The 21,139-nt window shown below is 36.3% G+C and overlaps 4 protein-coding genes across 4 annotated transcripts in view; 2 read left to right on the top strand and 2 right to left on the bottom strand.

Moving 5' to 3' along the window:
• The window catches only part of LOC105619594, a 1,730-nt gene extending 1,078 nt beyond the window's left edge, over window positions 1–652 (bottom strand). Inside the window, exons 1-2 of the mRNA XM_012201111.1 lie at window positions 632–652; window positions 71–274 (exon numbers count right to left, since the gene is read on the bottom strand). Of these exons, the coding sequence (XP_012056501.1) occupies window positions 71–274; window positions 632–652 (225 nt within the window). The remainder of the gene's footprint in view (window positions 1–70; window positions 275–631) is intronic.
• Window positions 653–2,710: 2,058 nt separating this feature from the next.
• On the top strand, window positions 2,711–5,155 carry LOC105619593 (ras suppressor protein 1). Its single transcript, XM_012201110.1, has 8 exons — window positions 2,711–2,858; window positions 3,731–3,781; window positions 3,864–3,984; window positions 4,050–4,168; window positions 4,241–4,323; window positions 4,416–4,530; window positions 4,610–4,742; window positions 5,071–5,155. Exons 1-8 carry the CDS (start codon window positions 2,711–2,713, stop codon window positions 5,153–5,155), a joined length of 855 nt encoding a protein of 284 aa, XP_012056500.1.
• Window positions 5,156–6,166: 1,011 nt separating this feature from the next.
• LOC105619592 (tubulin alpha-1 chain-like) lies at window positions 6,167–7,888 on the top strand. The gene is made up of 4 exons (XM_012201109.1): window positions 6,167–6,377; window positions 6,456–7,285; window positions 7,526–7,689; window positions 7,762–7,888. Exons 1-4 carry the CDS (start codon window positions 6,203–6,205, stop codon window positions 7,886–7,888), a joined length of 1,296 nt encoding a protein of 431 aa, XP_012056499.1. The 5' UTR covers window positions 6,167–6,202.
• A 3,398-nt stretch (window positions 7,889–11,286) lies between these two features.
• Window positions 11,287–21,139, bottom strand: part of LOC105619590 (protein neuralized) — a 30,024-nt gene continuing 20,171 nt past the window's right edge. Inside the window, exons 2-4 of the mRNA XM_012201108.1 lie at window positions 14,950–15,116; window positions 13,738–14,306; window positions 11,287–12,433 (exon numbers count right to left, since the gene is read on the bottom strand). Of these exons, the coding sequence (XP_012056498.1) occupies window positions 11,287–12,433; window positions 13,738–14,306; window positions 14,950–15,116 (1,883 nt within the window). The remainder of the gene's footprint in view (window positions 12,434–13,737; window positions 14,307–14,949; window positions 15,117–21,139) is intronic.

Below are 21,139 nucleotides of genomic sequence, written 5' to 3'. Positions count from 1 at the left end.
ACCTTATATTATTTTTGTCTATTATTGCTATGTTAATTAGAAATAAAATAACCAAAAATAAAAACTATACCTTTATATCCTGCAATTTGGCTGAAATTTGTTCCACTGCCAAATTTCTTGTTCCTATAAAAGTAGATTTACATATAGGACACACATGCAGCTGTACTCTGCATGCATTACATATGTGATGTCCATTTACACATTGGATTTTTACACCCTGTGTTGCTTCTAAGCATACGGGACATTGAAGCAATTCCTCCAATACATCACACCACTAAAACAATCAGAATTAATCATTCAGTACAATAATTATAGAACAATAATTACAGAACACAGTCGATGTTTCGACATAGTAATATATATATAAAAATAGTTTAATATATGCCATTTGCATTAATCATTTGTATTATCTGTATTTTCAACAATCTTCTAAATGTTCATTCTTTTAAACATTTTACTCATATTTTCATTTAAATCACTTTTAATTACTTTTAATATATTTCAGTTAAACACTGTAATCGCAATCTCAGCTAAATTCGGTAACATATAAAGCGTGTAATAACAGTGTGAGAATAGCAGTCTCACAAAAGAAATCGCTAGCATAAAAATATTAGCGTATGTAATATCATACCATAACTCGAATTTCCTCCATCGTGATTACGCGTATTTGGAGTTCGAAATACAAGCAAAAAGCGATACTATCTTGAAGACACAAACGACCGATAATCGTAACAAAACTAAGCCTTCTTTCACGGAATTCCCCGTTTTCTCTCCCAACGCCACGTTCAATGTTACTCAGGTTTGCCACAATTCCGCGAAATAAAACTGCTAGAAAAGCATTCTTTATTTGGTCAATTCGTAAAATTCTTTCTTCTGATTGATCAATCAAATGCTTCAAAGAATTATAGAAAAGAGACTTTTATAGACTTTTGACAATACCTAAAGAATAGATAAAAATGAACATCACTTAAGGTAAGATTACACGATGCTCAATTCTCGAATGATTGGACGCGTTCAAGTTGACAAAGGGACTGCTCGCCGAGTAAATGAACATAATTGGTTGTTACTTATAGATCTAACCAATCATATACAATCGTTCGATAAGCCTAGCTGCTTTGCCGTTTTGAACTCGTCCATTACTTGCTTTGTAATCTGGGGGTCGATTCTACATCTTTAAACAAGGGTATTCTGTATTTTGAAATACATTTTAAAACAAGGTGAAAATTATAAAAGTGAGTAAATTTACTAGAATACTGATTATTTCACTGGTTAACACCTAATAAATTTGCTCACTTTTGTAATTTTCATCTTGTTTAAAGATACAGAATCGATCCCAAGGTGAAAATTACAAAAGCACATTTACTAAATGTTGACCAATGAAATTATTAGTATTCTAGTAAATTCGCTCACTTTTATAATTTTCACCTCGTTTCAAGATACAGAATCGATTCCCTGATTTGATAACATATATATTCTTTCCACCATGATTTGACGTTTGACAGATAACTACGAATTAACACAATGTCAATCGTTTACTCAATCACACAATTGTTTTTAATCTTTTCAAATAAGCTGTGAAGATAGTACATAATAAAAGAGAGTGCGATCCATTTGACGCTACAAATACTTTGAAGCTTTTGATTGATCAATCGGAAGAAAGAATTTTATTAATTAACTAATCAAAAAATGCTTCAAAGTCTTTTGTAGCATCAAGCGAACACATCTAAATTAATATAAATGTTTTTTGTTGTCTAATCTTACATTTAAGAGCATTTTAACTTTTTAGATACTTTAGATATCACTTATAATGAATACTTTATAAACGAATTTTTGAAAAATATAAAATTTTTAATTTACTATATATAAATAAATAAAAATGCCTTTCAAAATTATTTTCAAGGAATGCTGAAATGGAATATCTACTAATTAAATTTTTCTCATATTTTTGAAATGACTTTACAAAATTACAAATCTTTATAAAATTAACGTAGTACGTATATATACTAATAGTTAGTAGAATACTGAGAACAAAAAAGTTAAAAAATTACATTTGCTTTTGTACATGGAATTGTTAACTTATAAAGCATTTTAGACTTAAATGATAATAATGCCAATAATTAGTAATATTTCTGGTTCAATTAAGAGAGATTTTTTTCCTTCGAAGTTTAACCGTTGCTTCAAAATTTTCTTAAAAGTAAAACTATAAATTATACATCATATTAAAATTCACATTCATACAGTACAGATCTCCAAGAAATATCCTAAAGACATCCAACATGAACATTCCTTTTCCTCTGAATCCTAAAAATATTCTCAAGTGTCTCTTGGATAAAGTACTGTATGGGCAGTAAATTTTACTTTAAAAAGTATATAAGAATGGGGCATCATTAATAAATTTTGATATCAAGAAAAATAAAAAAGTAAAAGTCCAAAGTTTTTAACAATTCAACATTTATTTTGTTATTTTGTAACATTTATTTTTTATTACTTATAAATTTTTTTCTTAATAAAAATACAAAATAGTGATAAGTGGCACAAGAACCGCCATCTAACGAGTTAAAAACGACAGGAACGGGCCCTCCAGAATAGCATATAAACACATAAACTCGTCACACCACTACTAATAACGGGTGACGCCGACGTCCGACACTCCAACGCTCCTCACTCCTGACTCTTGTGTGCCGTGCTTAGCACAGCTATTGCGCGCGCAATGAATCAGACCGCGCCAGTATCGTGTATTCCTGCAGGGAAGATGTCGAAGACGAAGAAGGTACTGGACGAAGCCCGGGAAATCCAGAATCCCGAGCTGGACCTCGCGGACAAAGGCATCGCAACGTTCGAGGAAATGCCGGGATTGCGTGAGTCTCATCCAAGCGTCCTCGCGAGCGCGTCATTGCGAGATCGCCAAATTAGGCAACTTGTCGCTGGCCTCCTCGCTCCGCGATCCGCACTACGGCCATCTGCGCGGATCAGATCACGTGGGCGACTTCACGTATGCGCGCGCGCGCGCTTACTCGTCCGCCTTTTAAATTTGACAATTTGCGTTTGACGTAGAATAATGCGAACGATTAAAGATAATATAATTTAGATTGCGCGAACGCGAATTTTTAAATTTACTGTACTGAAATGTTAACGTAAAGAGGATTCTTTTTCCGCTTTGAAATTATAAAAATTTCAAGAAAATAGGCTCTCCTTCCTTTTAGAAATTATCGACCTAATATCCTTTTCATTCTATCTTTTTTGACAGTCAATGAATAACAAAGATAGAACGATACTTGTATCGATATTGTTTCCTAAAATGGGAAAGCAGTTATATTATATTTATTCCAAAGTATAATTTTGAAATGTTAAATATCTCTTAAAATTTGAATAGAATTTTTTCAAATTTTTTCGAATTACACATGTAAAAGAATATGTATGCTTCTTACGAATCTGAGGATGAAGTTAAATTCAATATAATTATTGAATGATTATTTTTACATATATTTCAAATATTCATCTAATTTGATATTTGTATTTATACCTTTTACTTTAGATTTGTAATTATACATATAATTATATAAATATACATAAATATACATATAAATATATACCTATTTCATTTTAAGTTCAAAAAGTGTACATTATTTCAGTTATATAAAAAACAGATAAACTTATAATTATCAAAACCATCACTAAAATAAATTCTCGAAGTACATTATAAGTTTACAAAAGCCTTTGCATGTTTCAGTGAATATGATTAATGTAACGAGGCTGACGCTAAGTCACAATAAAATTCAAGGTGAGGTATCTTTAAGTTTAACACAATTTATATTGTCCGATAACTTAATTGTTATATCGCAAAAATTGTTGTTTTGGTACAGCGGTGCCACCGGGTCTCGCCAATCTAGTCAACCTGGAGATATTGAATCTCTTCAACAATCACATCACCGAGCTGCCTATATCTCTATCGCAAATGCCGAAGTTGAGGATCTTGAATGTAGGGTCAGTATCTACTTTTTACAGGACGTGTTCTTATTCCTAATTTTAGAATATTTAACTTCCGGCAGAATGAACCGGTTAGACGTGCTTCCTCGAGGCTTTGGCGCGTTTCCGGTTCTCGAGGTGTTGGACTTAACGTATAACAATCTCAGTGAAAAGAACCTTCCTGGAAATTTCTTCATGATGGGTCAGTTACGGTTGTTAGATCGTCTAATACGCCTCTTCGCAAAACTCGCATATTAATCTGTCTTTTCTTTAGAGACTCTAAGAGCGCTCTATCTTGCCGACAATGATTTTGAGTATCTGCCGCCTGAAATCGGCCAGTTGAAAAATCTTCAAATTGTAAGAGGATTTTAGAGTTTTCGTAGTTTTACAGCTTTATAAAAAAATGTTCCGTTTCTCTCGTCGAGATTCTCTCGATTGAAACATTTCAGCTCGTATTAAGGGAAAATGATCTGATCGAATTACCAAAAGAGATCGGAGAGCTGACACGTCTCAGGGAGCTGCATATTCAGGGAAATCGTTTAACAGTTTTGCCTCCCGAGATAGGTAGATAGAATACTGCAATATGTGCATGTACATAGTAGTAATTAAGTAGAACGTATATACTGCATAATTCATATTACAGGGAACCTGGATCTAGTGAGTAACAAAGCAGTGTTTCGAATGGAATTCAATCCGTGGGTTACACCGATCGGCGACCAGCTGCAAGTGGGCATATCTCATGTTATGGACTACATTCGCTCGGAAACATATCGATAGTAGGTATTTATTAGGTCGCTTTATTAGATGCAATAATTGTTGTAATTATACATTGACTATATTCAGCAGAATGTTTCTTTCACAACTATTGAAAGTTTTCTTCTCTAAGATAGAACTATTTCTTTAAATCTAAAGTATAATCCGAAAAGCATTTATTAAGCGTTGATTTTTGAACATAGTCGAATATTTCGAAGAATTTTTGAATTATTGTTTTATACGAATTTCCTCATAATTCTCATTTTTAACACTTTAGAATTTGGATTAACATTCTGCAATTAATCGAGAAAAGTCAAGAAATCTTGAACAAGTATTTGTCATTTTTTTTAGCGTTTACAATCGACATCAAAGTGCCAAAGGTCCGCCACCTGATATTGAGAACGATAAAAGCAAGAAGATCTCACGTGCTCGTTGAGCACTTGCACTTTTCGTATGATTCTGAGCAAGTAATACTATCTTCTGCCTAATCTTTTGTACGGAGATTATTTTTACAAACCATATACTGCCAATAATCGTTTATTTATACTAATTAACGAATTCAAGAATTAAATATGCCTTTTAGATATCATCCGCCATTTTTAAATTAATTAACTGCTGTGCTTTTAAAAAAACAAACAAGTTAATATCTATGCGATTTATTAATTAAAATAGATGCGATAAAATAGATAAAATAAATGCGATATATTAATTAATTAAAATTTTAGAAATAGGATTATAATGAGACAAAAGGCGTAATGCACATTAATAACATTGTTATACATTTATCTATTATATATTAATATATATGTACATATTATTTCTTAATTCAAAAAAATGTATGTATAAAAAAGAAATTTAACTTTTTGACATTTTTTTATTCTCGGTCTTCCAATATAAAAATAAATTTTATATATCTAAAGGATTGAAAATTTGAATATTTTAATAATTAATTCTTTTTATGACGCAACATCGATATTTTATTTAAAAATTCTATCTGAAAATTAAGGCTTACTAGATTTTTATATGTATTTTGCCGTTTCCCTGGACAACGAGAAAGAAAATCGCAAAACAAATCATCTTGTCATTAATCTGTGTCATACATTTCCGGTGCCAATAACGCTCGTTTATCCCATCTATTACAAACTAGCGAGTCTTCAAAATGGTAAATATCGAAAAATATAGCTTAATCATTTGTAAATTTAGCAATTCAAAAATTATTATGGTTTTCCGCATGATAAAATATTAAATGATTTATATAAAAAAAGATAAAATATGAAAAGATCGATATGTGTTACTACCTTTCGATACAATTACAAATGTTAGGAATCATAAATTCAAAATTAAAAAACATGAGTTTATTAAATAATGAGAGATTTGATATTTTAAAATGGTAAAGAATGTAGATTTGCCATAAGATACATTAATTAATCGAAACTAATAGCGCGAAGTACTTTCGGTCCATATCGGCCAAGGCGGCGTGCAGATGGGCAACGCTTGCTGGGAGCTTTATTGCTTGGAGCACGGTATACAACCTGACGGTATGTTGCCACCGCAAACCTGCACGAGCGATGAGGGCTTCCAGACCTTCTTCAGCGAAACAGGTGGTGGAAAATACGTACCTAGAGCAGTTTTCCTCGATCTCGAACCAACAGTAATAGGTAAACTCGTTTTACGACAGTAATTAATAATGAGACAACATCAATATAAATTTGCAACTTATCATTGTCGTTCTTTAGATGAGGTACGCACGGGAACGTACCATCAGTTATTCCATCCCGAGCAATTGATTTCTGGCAAGGAAGACGCCGCAAATAATTACGCGCGTGGCCATTACACTCTAGGCAAAGAGATCATCGACCTTGTATTAGACAGGATTCGCAAAATAGCTGATATGTGTAGTGGTCTACAGGGTTTCCTCATCTTTCACGCGTTTGGCGGCGGCACTGGATCCGGCTTTGCTAGTCTGCTGATGGACCGACTATCTATGGACTACGGCAAAAAAGCGAAGCTAGAATTCGCCATATATCCGTCACCGCAAATTTCCACAGCAGTCGTTGAACCCTACAATGCAATCCTGACAACTCACACTACGCTGGAGAATTCTGATTGCGCATTCCTCGTAGACAATGAGGCAATCTATGATATTTGTAGGCGTAATCTGGACATCGAGCGACCAACTTACACAAATCTGAACCGGCTCATTGGTCAGATTGTCTCCTCGATCACAGCCTCTCTGAGGTTCGACGGTGCCCTCAATATCGATCTCGCCGAATTTCAGACGAATCTCGTGCCCTATCCTAGAATACATTTTCCTCTGGTAACTTACGCGCCCATTGTGTCCATCGAGAAGGCTTATCATGAACAGCTCACCGTGATGGAGCTTACCTCAGCCTGCTTCGAGCCAGCCATGCAAATGGTCAAGTGCGACCCGCGAAAGGGCAAGTACATGGCCTGCTGTTTATTGTACAGAGGCGACGTGGTGCCAAAGGATGTCAACGCGTCCATCGCGACTATCAAAACTAAGAGAACGATACAGTTCGTTGACTGGTGTCCAACGGGTTTCAAGGTTTCTTTTCTAGCAATTTTTTTTCGTGATATTAACGAGGATTTTGCAGTAATTTGTGAATTGTGATTTCTAAAAATTTTACCATGTGTTATAATCAATGTAAAAAACATTTCGGAATATACATTCTGATTTACTAGTTTGGTTATATCTGCAGTTTTCTACTTTAGAATATTTTACATTTTTAGTTTTAGCTTTTGACATCAATTCTGACATTTTATTGATTTGATTTGAATATAATAGGTAGGCATCAATTATCAACCACCAACTGTAGTACCGGGAGGTGATCTGGCGAAGGTGCAAAGAGCTATGGCTATGTTGGCGAACACCACGGCGATCGCAGAGGCGTGGGCCCGACTGAATCGAAAATTCGATCTTATGTTCAGCAAACGAGCCTTCGTTCATTGGTAAAATTTTTTGATTTCACGAAATTAGAGACTTGCATAAATTGTTTCTATTTGCGAATTGTAATACGTCAGGTACATCGGCGAAAACATGGACGAAAGTGAATTTAATGAAGCCAGAGAGGATCTGGCCGCGTTAGAGAAAGATTATCAAGAAGTCGGCACGGATTCCCTGGATGTCGGTGGCGAAGAAGAAATGTAACTACCTGTAAAAGACTCGCAGTGACAATCGCATGCATTAAGAACGCATGTACTTTTTGTGGGATAGATGAATGTTTTTTTTATTCAGTCACCGTTTTTGTAGGATTTTTACATTGTTTTGTTATCTTCTTGTACATGTTTTGTATGTATTGTTTTTGTTTTAGGTATATGAATTTTTGCGTCTTTGTGATATAATAAAAGAATCTGAACTCTCTTTAGTCCGTTATATATATTCTTTGATCGGAAACTTAGGGAAACTTATTAAGTTTTTAATGGAAGGTATTTTCAAAGGGAAAATGAAAGACAGAACACCACTCGTAGATATTATAGGCTTTTTATTGTAGAACAGCACTCGGCTGCACGAATTATATTACATATGTATAAATTTCCGTCGACATCTTTACATTACGGTCAGAGAAAATCTCGCATAGCGCGTAACTTTTATTTTTTCCCCTTTTTCGAATGTAGTAAAGTGTAGTTCAAAAATCGTAAATGTTTAGGGGATTTATTCTCGAAAAATATCGCATTAGAAAATATTGAAAATCTATAATATACGTAATGTATACATATGCATCATATTATTTTTGAATGCTTTCATATGCGATATTTTTTGAGAATACGACTCCTATACTTGTGCGTATTACTCTGATACATGAGAAATTTAAAAGAGGATATTGCAAAGAAGAAATAATAGTCTTTCTCTGTCTTACAGACATAATAAGCTCTGCAAGTAATGCCGAATTAAATAGTCGTTAGTCACATAATCATATAATTATAATAAAGACGATAGTAAATCAAAGTAGAAATATAAGAACGATGATCGAGGTGCTGCCAAGCTGACGACAGAATTAACACAACTAATTACGCTGATCACAACGATAACGATGACAATGATAAACATTCGTAATTATTATCAAGCGTCTTACCCTATTTTTCTTCATCTCTATCGTCGCTACGTCAGCGACATTTTGGAACAAATCCTTATCTCGTCATATCATATCAATAGAATAATAATAATCTATTATTATATTCTTTTAATAGAATCTTGGATTGCGCCATTCGTTGGCAGACGCGCGTAATAATTTGCATATTTTCGTATCTATAAAATTTCACGGTCTCTCTCTCTTTCCCTGTATCTACCCATTCTCTCTCTTCCGTTTATTTAGAGGAAAAAAAGAGAAAAGCTTTTTACCTTGTTCTTTTCATTATACTTTTTGGATTGGCAGATTAAGCCTGCCACTCACTGGACTAGAGATTTTCACTACCTTTATTGCGCATCTGTTATTATATATTCGAGAAGGAAGTATCTTCCTCCTCATTTCTTTCGTACTTGTTAAAAATTAACTCTTTAAAAGAGCCAGATACGTCATCCCCTTTAGCTCGAAAATCGTTTTGTTGTTTCAAGTTTTCTCTAGATTGTGAAACATTTGTCTTCCTCTCTTAGAAAAACAAATCGTAAAATAAAACTAACAAATTCTCTATCGATATAATGAGGACAATTCCTTTCTCATTCATAACTGATCGAAGAATGTAGATTTACAAAGATATTTGTAAACTTTGCCTAGAACAATCTCTCTCCGAAATGTAAAATTTTACAAATGCAAGATGAGATATATTGAACACGCAAGACACTTTCTCAAAGGTTAACAAGACTTTCTGAGTTGTTCAAGAATCAATAGAATCAATATTCATGTATTCTCATCTCTTTTCACGTTTAAAAGATCAAATAACTAAATTCGAATAAATTCTTAATAGTTCTATTATAAGTTCTGTTGAATTAAAAAAATATTTAAAAAAAGCTTTACTGTTCGCAATCGACTTTCAAGTCGATTGTACAGTGCTTCGCAACGTTTTGTAAAAACATGCATCTGTAGAATCGCTACGTGAAGGCCAAAAATCTTTTACTAATTATCTTCAGGCATATAATCAATCCAATATCAACGAAATCCGTGTTTAAAGGACGCTGAAAATTCGATGAAAATTCGCATGACGTTCAGCAAATATTGTTATCTAGATTGAAGCGATTGTCATTGTCAGGATTTGCCTGTACGCGAATATCCGTTGGAGTATCGCGAAGACCGGATAAAATAGGCGGGAAACGTTTAAGATCTTTGGTAAAAACCCGCCTGACACAATCGGCGAAAATTACGGACGCTCAAATATTATCGTCCAAGGCGGAAATAATCGAGAAAGATGAACACTATTGGATCTCGAGTCCATCACACTCTCATCGTGGTCGGGATATAAGACGACGAAGTCCTTTCGATCGCCCTAGAAAGGAGAGCCGGAGACGGATTAAGCTATCCAAATATCCTAGGCGTCCGATCAGAAAGTTTGCGCTAAGTAATTATACGGTCCGTTAAATAATAATGCTACGAGATAATGACTATGTTAATTCACCAATCATCACTCACTAATCGGCAAATCGTAAAAATAATAGCGGTCGTGGCAAATGAAGCTACTCGCGAATAATTAAAGACAAGTTACAATGAACTGAACAACTAATAATAATTAATAGTAGCGATAAAATATTAATAATAATAGTAATAATAAAATAATAATTAAAGATTGGATTTATGGTAGTAAATAGTAATAGTAATAGTAGTAGAATAGCAATAGTTTAGAGTGATAGTAGTAACTGGTAATGGTATAATGATGATTATGTCGCATGTGAAAATATCTAGAATCGATAACTCTTTTTGTCGATAACACAATCATACAATTCGCAGTCATTCACGTTTCTCTCATTTACAAATTAGCAGACAGAATATTGATATACAAGCAAATTTAACCAACATTACAGCCTTTTATCGCTTTCATTCTCTCTCACTCTCTCCCTCTCTTTCTCTCTTTCTATTGTTCGTATCCGAGGCAATTCATCTACGCGCTCTCGCTTGATCGACAGAGATGGCAGTGATCGCGATTTTTAAAGCACCGCTGCTTTCTTTGTGCATGGTCCACCCATTAATGTGTTAATTGACAACGACGCGATTACGCTAACACGACGCAAACTGCCTTAAATATTAATTGAGTTAAATATTCGATTCAGCGCAACTTTGCGCTTCGCAATCCCCAAGAAGATCCTATGGGAAAAATCTCGTTTCTCGGTTTATCTACTTGTTTTACTTGCTGGAACGTGCCTCATTTGTTTTAATAGAAAAAGAGATACGGCAGTATGAAGGCGGCGAATTCCGCTTCGATTTTGTTCGTTCCGGTAATCATGAAGGCGGCGGGCGAGAAGCGCGATGGCGATGAAGCGCGACGGATTCGACGCGGAAGGAAACCAAGACGACGGAAGCACGGTGATGGACGCGGTGGCGGTGGCGATGACGGCGCTGAGAACCAGGAAGACGTCCGCACACTCTTTCTCTCTTCATTCTTCGGTCACTCCCGAATTGTTCAAGAACGATAAATACGGATGACGTCGCGAATTGGCGCTCGGCAAAGCGGACAGTGACCGCCACCCTTGCCACGCCATTGTTGAATCGCACAGGTATAACACATACACATGTGGCCGCACATGTAAAGCACGCTATCGATACTGCGCTCGTAGCAGATAGAGCACTCGCTCAACGTCGGCTGCAGGCCTTCGCCCCATTGATGCAGATGAGATGAAGTCGCGCGTGACGATGTCAGAGTGCCATCCAGGCTCTGGTAGGTCACCGGGTCGACGTACGTCGACGAGCCGGTACTGGCCATTGTTCCGGTCAACGGTGGCGAGGATTGTCTGGAGGATCCAGGATGTGGAACTGGCGCAGGAACAGTCACCGTCGCTGCCGCCGAAAGATGCACCGGTTGCGTTGATGAATTCCTGTGCGTCGCGGAAGCGTAAATCGGCTGTGGCGTGGGCGGCGGTGGTGTCGGGTAACCGGCTTGAGGCGGTAGATTCACGACGAGTACTGTTCCGCCGCCCACCGCTGGTTTGAACTGCACCATCTCGGAAAATCTAGACAATTCCGTGGCGGCATTGCTATGATTCGAAAGTTGCTGCTGTTGTTGTTGCTGCTGCTGCTGCTGCTGCTGTTGCTGTTGCTGTTGAATGACATTGGCAGGTGAGGGATTGCTCGGACGTTGCCGAGGCGGTGAGGTCGGTCTACTGGCCAACATTCTGACACGTTGAGTGCTTCCATAGGCATCCACGAACGCCCACAATTGAAGGCTCTGATCGACGTGCATGACGACATTGGGCGCACCACCATTCTTGCTCATCTGCACCTCGCCGTAATGCGTGACCGTGAAGGCAATTTCGTCACCTGGCTGCGGACTCGACGCCACGTCTTTGGAGACCACCCAGTATTCAGGACGATCTAACAGCAAGTCGCTATCATCCGGCAAATCCTCTGCCGTTAGCCGTGCCGGGTCGCACGAAGTCAGGCCTAGGGCTAAAGCGCCAACATACATTGGTTCTGTAGAGAGAATCTGCACGACCAATCGCTCTCCCAATAACAACGGCCGACTCGTGAACGCGTAGCCGTGACAGAACTCCGTGTCCGTACGCGTCGCCACGCACTGCTGGTTGCTGAAGCAGATGTTCCTACCTCGAGTCCTGCGGAGAAAGACAATGAAGAAGCCATTAATCTCGGCGGCACTCGTTCACTTAATGATGGGCGTCTTAGGAAATCATGAAAAGTGAATGGCAAATTAATTCTGTGCGGCTGAACAGTGGTCACTTCGTTTATCTGAGCGAAATTGTTTTATTTGATAAAACGTGTTTGATGCTTGGAAAAATTGATGCTGAGAAAATCTCACGAAAGGATAGAAACTAATTTAAATGAATTTGTAAATGGGATTTAGGAAAATATTGAAAAAAAATAATATAGAAAAATAATATAGAAAAAAATTGATTAAAATCTCATTGCGAAAAAATCACTTCTCTGCATCAAAAAATTCAAAATTGCATCAGTTTTTTTAATGTTTGGTTTATCCCGCCAAACGCAAAATAATGCTTCTCGTCGCACTTCGCATGCCAAAACTAAGAATGAGCACAAAATCTAAAGTTGCAGCTAGATTTAATGTAAAACAATTTAAAGTTGCAGCTAGATTTAATGTAAAACAATTATTAGAAAGTAATTTAAGAACTCTATGCAAATAACCTGATTGAATTTTCACGCCAATTCCGAGTTTTCTCCTTTATCAAGCTTCACAAAATATGTAAAAAGAAATAGAAATTTGTAAAGCCAATTTTTTAAGTCATAAACTCCTTTATTCACATTTAAAATTCTTATTAATTTCAGATTATAAAGTGCTTATTTATTTATATTTATAGGATCCACAGTAAGAACAGAAAGAAAAACCTCTATTTAGCAAAAACTCACTTATTGAAATCAGGGCACGAGTCGCAATAAGTGCATCTTGTAGAATCGTTCATTACCAACGATTCCTCACTCGATTTTTGAATAAATTATTTTTAGATTTCATACTTTCAAGTATTCAGACTTATTTTTATGCAATAAAAAAAGTTTAAAAACGTCCAATTGAATTTTTGACTTTCGCGCGCTCAAATTCACAAAAGTGACCACTATGCGGCGCAGTGGATGATTATATGCTTCCATTGTTTGATTGCTTCCAAATCAATGACTTTCAACTTTCGCGTTAATCTCTCAAAAAAAAACTATCGCGTCGAGTAATGTGAAACTTTGCTAATTTGATCAGACAACTTTAATCAGAAACCGTAATATTGTGTAAATGACGTTTCGAAGCAGACAAGTTGATCCTAAGTAATTCTCTCCGGATAATTCAATTATTAATTACGGTTTAAGTCAGCGAATAAAAGAATCTTTTCCGCAACATGTATTAACTGAATCATGAATAAAACGTGAGTGGATGATTTAACACGTTCGATGTACTCACGAGTGGAAAGGCAGAGGCGTGAAAAGGACGCCAGGGGGTTGAAATCTGAGACCGGGTAACTCCACGTCAGGTTCATGATGAATCGACATGTTCTGCATAGACGGCACGATGATCCTTTCGACATCTCGACCGGCGTTACTAGCGTCGTCCATGGCCGAGTGCCTACTATGCTGCGCATTGTCCTCGTTGCTGTGCTCGGCGCCCCTACGTATGTTGTTGAAGTGCTGGCGATTCGGATCGACAAATTCAATCGCGGTGCTGTTACCGTAGACGTCGATGATCGCCCAGAGCGGACCTCGAGTCTCGACGCCGCTGAAGAAGAGACCCTTCTCCTCGCCATTGACACCAAAATGCACGTCACCAGCCGATGTAACGTAATAGAAGAGTACCGTATCTCTCTCCGCGAACCTCTCGGCGAGGGCTTTAGCCCAGTAACCTGGCTTATTTGTCAAATCTGGGCACGCGTACCTTGGTAAACCACTTCGGAGATTGATCGGGTCATTGCTGGTAAAGCCGAAACGAATCACGCCGCTCCAATTGTCGGAAATCTCCAGGAACTTCACGCAGACCTGCACAGTTTCACAGAAAAGCGACCATGTAGAACGCAATTTGATTTACAAGAAAGAGAAAAGAAAAGAAGCCACCTTGTGAAACGATAGAGGTGCCGCTCGAGCGATCCTAAAATGGAGCTTTATTCGAGGCATCTTCGGGAATTAATTACGCTCGATTATTCGTCCCACATATTACGTCATTATACATTTTACGACTAATCTTAGATACGTCATAAAATTGAAAACACGCTTAAACACCCAAAACGACGCACGCCCACCTGTCTTATATCAGTAAAGTCTTTGAATATTCGTTCAGATTGGAAGACCGGATGATTCCGTGAAAATTGTTTGAATCATTCAGCGCGGTTATACGATCTACTCGCGTTACATAACTACAGACAGACATGCGATAAGTCTGTTGAACGCGAGCATCGCCGGAGGTTTGTAACTCTCAACCTGGACGATATGCAAAACAACGACCTACGCAAAAAATACATTATTTTCATAGTCGCGGCAGCGATCCGTTTTAATATTCCGAGGAATGCGAACAGCGATTTCTCGAGCGTAACGAGAGTCGTCAGTTTCCCACAATCGACACGGGCGCCAGTCAGGATAGATTAGTGATTTATTAAAAGCCGTTACGGCAATCGAGGAATCTCACCTTCTCGCCTACTCGCACCGGTCTGGCGCTAAAAGTGACACCCTTGCAAAAACTTTCGTGTCTTCGAGCGATTGTACCGCCATTGCACAGCCTGATGTTGTCACCGTGCACGTGGTGAAACGTCAACGGTGGCAAATTGTTGGTACCCGCGTTCGAAGATCTGGGAGCTGAAACAGAAAACGATAACCGTCAATGATCAAACATCGTCCGCTATACATACACTTTTATGTTCGTATATATTTCAAATCATTTAGTTTTCAAATCGTTTGTTTTGCAGATGTGGTTGTTTCGTAATCGATATTAATATCGTTGAATTATGGATAAAAGAATGTGCAAAAATTATCTCTGTTCAACGAGAAAATAATCTCGGTTTACACATAGCAGACAATGTAACGCTGTACAACGTTGTACAACGCTGAAGACCTGTGCAAAACGGACGAGTTTTCGTTCGATCCGAGGTCATTCTCTCGTTAAACGGAATATATGCTTATTTATGCGTGTTATGTAAATAACATTTATTTACATAAGAAGCATAAATAAAAAGATTTTTATAGCTATTTGTGGGCATTATGTAAATAATATTTCTCTAATGACACATATGTATGTAAGTAAGTACAAATCTTTCTTACAAGTTGCAACGATTATGAAAAATTGAGAAAAAAAATCTGTTTCAAAATCTAATATTTTTGATTTTTTCAAAACACACTCGATATATTCAAAAAGTTATTAGAGTTAGTTATTAATAAGATATATTAAAAAACTCTTGAAATATTCAATTTTTCAAAATACGCTTAAGAGAAGGTCGGATAGTATCGGACAAAGATTGTTTAAAATTTTGAACGCGAGTGACAACATTTAATAAGCCAAGGAAAATCTATTTTCACATGAGAACTAGTGTCTCTCTATATTGAGAATAGACGCAGTGTTGTTTAGTATTAAGAGTTATTGTATTTTGTTGTGTAGTTTATTTATGCCGACACGAAGATTATTTGCAACCAAACACGTCATTTGTAAGTCGAATTTCATTTTTAGTTTGCCAAATAAAACAGCCTCTATTATTCTTTGAAATATAAATCTTTCTTGTTTTAAAACTGCTTGTTTCATACGTTGTTTATCATTCAGATGATATCAGATAAGATGACAGACGATAAAATAAAGGTCTGAGGTACAAGGATTCTTTATAATACTATCATATGCGTCTAACATTTTAAATAATTTTGCTTGACCTTTCCCTATCAACCAACAAAATTTTGAGACAGGCAAATAGAAAGACGAAAGCAGACAATAATGGAATCTATCAAGAAACATATTCTTTTTTTAATTTATGTAATTTATTTTTTTTGTCCTATACCACTAATTTATAGAAAATGTAATAAAAACTTAAAAATGAAAAAATTTTGACTATTTTTAGAAAAATATAATTGCGAAGGTGTTTAGATATAATGTTCTATATTATATATATTACACCTTATTATGTATGTTACATTTAATTTTTGTCATCCAAGAAAACAAAATCTCGAAAAAACCTAAAATGTAAAATATCCGATCTTCTGTTATTAACTCCTGGAATTTCTATCTTATACAGAAATAAAATACGCGACGTTTAATTTATATTTATATGAGGATGATTATCTTTTTTTTATTCAATATAAACTTATGAACATTGCATCTTTCAAGGATCGCCTCGACCTTTCGACCGATTGTTTCATAGGCGCGTAGGCGTTGGCTACGAAGGATTTCTCTTTTTTTTAAAGCGCGATGTAACGTTTGTCAAAAGAATTAGGCCGTGGATTTCTGGCGTGGTAGGGAAATTCACTTGAGGTAAGGCCACTTCGGAGAGGACAAAGAAGCTTTTCAGCGCAGCGCAAAGAAAAGGAGGGAGAAATTCGATCAGGGAATTGGAATGCAAAAGCACCTCTCATCAGGGTTTGAGCGTTTCCACTTCGGTATTTCATAATGCAGGCTTGCAGATCTGGAATGCCAGGATGTTTCCAGACGATCAGTGAGAATGGAATCGCGTCAGCTGATATCAGTGTAGGAAAATCCTCGAAAAATTTTTGTCGAGATAATTAGGTAATCATCTCATTTTTATAATTCATGCGAAGATCTTTATGAAAGAAAAGGCATTGAATACATGAAAAGAATGATTTTGCTGAAAGATCTAAAATTTTACTGAATACAGATTTAAAAATAATTTTATTGAAAACTCAACCTATCAAAAATTTTTTGCAGCATTGCTTTTATTATTTTTTTCAACATAATTATTTTGATAGTCCAACAAAATTATTTTCAAATCTGTATCCAACAAAATTTTATATGTTTCAGCAAAATCGTTCCATGTATCGTTTTAATTGTTTTACCATTATTATAATTTTTCACAAACATTTTGATCGATCACTCATACGCAGATAACATACGATACACAATCGATAGTATTTATTAACAAATTTAATGAATTTTGAAGGAATCTTGACAGCTCGAAAGTTTCGCGTCTTTGTTCTCGGTTTGAAAGTAAGTGCCGGGAGTGCCGCGGCGAATCGACCGGCGCTCGCGAGAGCCTCGTTCTTACTGACTATGGTAACTATCGATATGCCAAGGCGCGTAGCCGATATTGTACGTGCGCCGGAAACCGCACGTTGCGCACCGGAAGCGGCCTCCAAGAGCGGACGCCAAGTATCGAGGTACACCAGGACGATCCACTTTCTCTGCAAAACGGATGGCAGTCCGGAAACCGCCGTTACAATATACGAAGGAGGGAGTTGATTTACACCTTGGTGACTTCATTCGCCAACATGCAGTGCTTCTTCTGTGAAAGAAATAAAAATACGGAAGAGAAACAATGTACGGTTTTGCTCCGAAATAAGTCAATAAAAATGTATCTACTGTGTTAATCAATGATAGAAGAAACGCTTCACTCTCGAAAGAACTAAAACTCTAATAAGCTAGAATCGCAAAGAGAATAAATTAAGAAGTCATTAAATTAAATTATTTAACAAAATTAAAACTTGATCCTTATTGTTTCTTTTTCTTCTCGTGCCACACTGAAAAAAAATTTACTATATCTTAATAAATATTTTTTTAAATATTATGAGTAAATATTTACTTACATAAATATTTACATAAATATTTACTCAATGAAAAAAATTATAATTAAATCAAATTAATGGTTCTTGTATCAAATAAATATACCTATAAATATTCAATGAAATATTTATTAAGATATAGTATTTTTTTTTTCAGTACGTACCGAATGTTGATGTCATATTCGCGATGACCACTTTTTTGACGGCAGTTCGGAACAACACTATCGATAATAACAGTCTGAATCACTGCACGAAGATTTTTCAGCCAAAAAATTCTTGTCCCAGGGTCTGCTATTAATCTTTATTTGCTTGATAAGGATGGAGTCGATATTTCTCAGGCTGATTTTACATTCCCGAAATAGGCAAGTTTTCAAATCTTAACCGTCCTGAAGGTCTCTTACCTCTTTCTTATTTATTTCACATTCCATGTATTTCACAATTTTTTTTATCTTCTTTTATCTGCTCTTTCCTAATGACAAAAATATACGCTATCTATTCCTGAAAACATCCAGTCCATTGTTAGAAAATTGTCACGGAAGTGCGCGATATAAAAATTGCTCGATAAGGCAATTAATTTGTTAATGATTCGAGTGGTGGCGATCGATGTCGTTGAGATTGACTAAATAAATGCTATTTGCAGGTAAAAAAAGTAGTACCAATAAAAAATCACGGACCGTTTGATTTCTCACGCTCTCGATAAGGTGCTCGTATTAGGAAACACGCTAATTATAAATTCTAATTTCTTCCCTCCTTTCGCTGTCGGGGGCAGGAGGGAAGGGAAAGACGCGGAACAGACATGCTTTTTCCTCTCTCTCGCTCGGTGAGACCGTTATTACACAGTGAAATTATGTAAAAAGTAAATGCGCAAGGTTTCCAGCATTTTACGGGAGTCAGGTCATTGCGAGACGCTGAGGTCACAACGTACAACTGCGAACGGAACGATTGCGTGTTCCGTCGCAATTTTGAGTCACGTCTTCTGTTCCGCTTGTTTTCTTGCGTAGTTTTCGGCCGGTCACCCGAAAGGAGCTATCCACTGTGAGGCAACATTGCGAAATTCAGGATTGCCCAGATATAGTCATTCCTGGAAGTCGCGAATCATCCTGTTGATCGTTGCGCTCACAAGTTTTATTACGCCTTCATAGGCTAATAAAAAAAAGGATCGAATAACATAAGTCGAGTGATAATGAAGCGCTAAGCGTTTGAACATTATTAAGACACATATGGCGATTTTTGTTGGACGATCTTATTCTTTGAATCTGTTTCTCTGAGACTCGATTACACAATGAAAAAGCAGATAGATCCATTCATTTGTAACGCGGAAAGAATGATTTTATTGAAGCATCTAAAAATTTAGCTAGATATAGATCTGAAAATAATTTTGTTGGCACTACCAAATCATTAAGTATGAGAAATCTTAAATATGATTAGCAATACTGCAAACAATTTTGATATTCCAGCAATCAGTTTAAACGTTCCACATAATTAATATATTTTAATAGCCCAAAATTATTATTAGATTTTATGTAGCTAAATTTTTAGATACTTCAGTCAAATCATTCTTTCCTGAAGCTATAAAAAGTTTTGACTAACCTTTCTTTTACTATTACATTTAAGACTCAACTTAAGCATGACAATTATAACAGCATTGCAGGATTATAATCGTTAATCGAGACTAAGCAATGAAGAATAGATGGAAAATCGGGTGGTCCCGAAAAGACACGTCTATGATTTTCAAATGTGTGGAAAAACAGATAATGCGCATCTCACAACGAAAGTTCTATTCATGCGAATTGAAGAAGCGTCGTTGTCAAGATTAGTTGCAGCAAAAACATGAATCGCCGACGCATCTCCATCGGTTGGTCGGTTAGAAACACCCGGCCAATTCACCGTGGGAATGTTATGATGTATACTGTTGCATCTCGCCAACGTTCTTGTTGGCCTCGGCGTACCAAACCATGACTCCATTTACCCCTCGCAATGGACCGTTTATTCGCCACCGCCACGACTTCGCCGCAGACGAAAAGACGTTCCGCGGGAACAGCTGATTGTGAGCTTGTGCAGCGCATTATCGTGGATGGCAATTATTTTAGCCCTTTGCAAAATGAAATTCTTTGCTCACTTCTATTCACGATATTACTATTTTTATTTGAATTTTTCCCTCCGCTTTCAGATAATTTTCAGAGAAAACCAAATATTTTCAAAAGGAAAAGAACAATTTTGCTAAAGTACAAATTTAGATTCAAATCAGAATATAATTTTGTTGAACCAACATCAAAATAATTATAAAGAACGCTTAAATGTTGATGATAATAAATAGGAAATAAAAAGTTCTAAAACAGTCAAGCTAGATCTTTAGTGCACAAATAGTGCACAATTTTGGTACGAATTATATACTTATACTTATTCATATACTTATATTCAATCCTGAAAACTTTATATGAGCATCAATATTATTAAATTGCTCAATTTAATTTGTGACATTACTATTCTAGTTCTATTAGGATTGCGTTTAAAGATTAAAAATTGAATTTGATGAACAATTTGAATATGAATAAATTCATCTCAAATTATTTAAGCACTTAATTTAAGCATTTAGGCCTTTTATTTCCTATTTGTTGTAATATTCACATTACAGTCTTAAAACATATTTTGTTTAATGCTGATGAGTATTGCTGCAAGATTTTAATATTGTAACAACTAGTTTAAGTGTCCTACATAATTATTTTTATACAAATAAAATTATTTTCAAATCTAAATTTTTAGATACTTCAGCAAAACTGTTTTTTCCACGTAATAAAAATTCAGCAGGATCAACTTTTCTTTGTAGAGCAGTTCAAGTTTCCGCGAATCTTCATTGAAAGGTCGGCGCTCGATTGGATTGACACGCTTTCAGTGGCGAGGATCAGTCACGGTCGCGAAATACAATGTACCACCTGAACAGTTATGCGAACATTCGCTGAGTAATCGCCGATTCAACCATCGACAGTCATTAAACGCGACGCGCGCGCGTCTTCCTTTTTTTCTCTAGAGTAGACCGAGTACCGAGCGATTGATCGTCGCTCTCCACGCAAATCGCACGAGTCAGCGAGATTCTCTCTCTCTCTCTC

This window comes from Atta cephalotes (genome assembly GCF_000143395.1).
Source record: "Atta cephalotes unplaced genomic scaffold scaffold00022, whole genome shotgun sequence".
Lineage (NCBI taxonomy): Eukaryota > Metazoa > Arthropoda > Insecta > Hymenoptera > Formicidae > Atta > Atta cephalotes.
This window is presented reverse-complemented; position numbering and strand designations above follow the sequence as displayed.

Bases quoted from the DNA above. Each gene is read 5' to 3' on its own strand.
- LOC105619592 (XM_012201109.1), top strand. From the start codon at position 6,203: ATGGGCAACGCTTGCTGGGAGCTTTATTGCTTGGAGCACGGTATACAA. The intron at 7,286-7,525 runs GTTTCTTTTCTA...TGAATATAATAG, and splicing joins GGTGTCCAACGGGTTTCAAG to GTAGGCATCAATTATCAACC. The intron at 7,690-7,761 runs GTAAAATTTTTT...GTAATACGTCAG, and splicing joins AAACGAGCCTTCGTTCATTG to GTACATCGGCGAAAACATGG.
- LOC105619593 (XM_012201110.1), top strand. From the start codon at position 2,711: ATGAATCAGACCGCGCCAGTATCGTGTATTCCTGCAGGGAAGATGTCG. The intron at 3,985-4,049 runs GTCAGTATCTAC...AACTTCCGGCAG, and splicing joins TTGAGGATCTTGAATGTAGG to AATGAACCGGTTAGACGTGC. The intron at 4,743-5,070 runs GTAGGTATTTAT...CATTTTTTTTAG, and splicing joins CGCTCGGAAACATATCGATA to CGTTTACAATCGACATCAAA.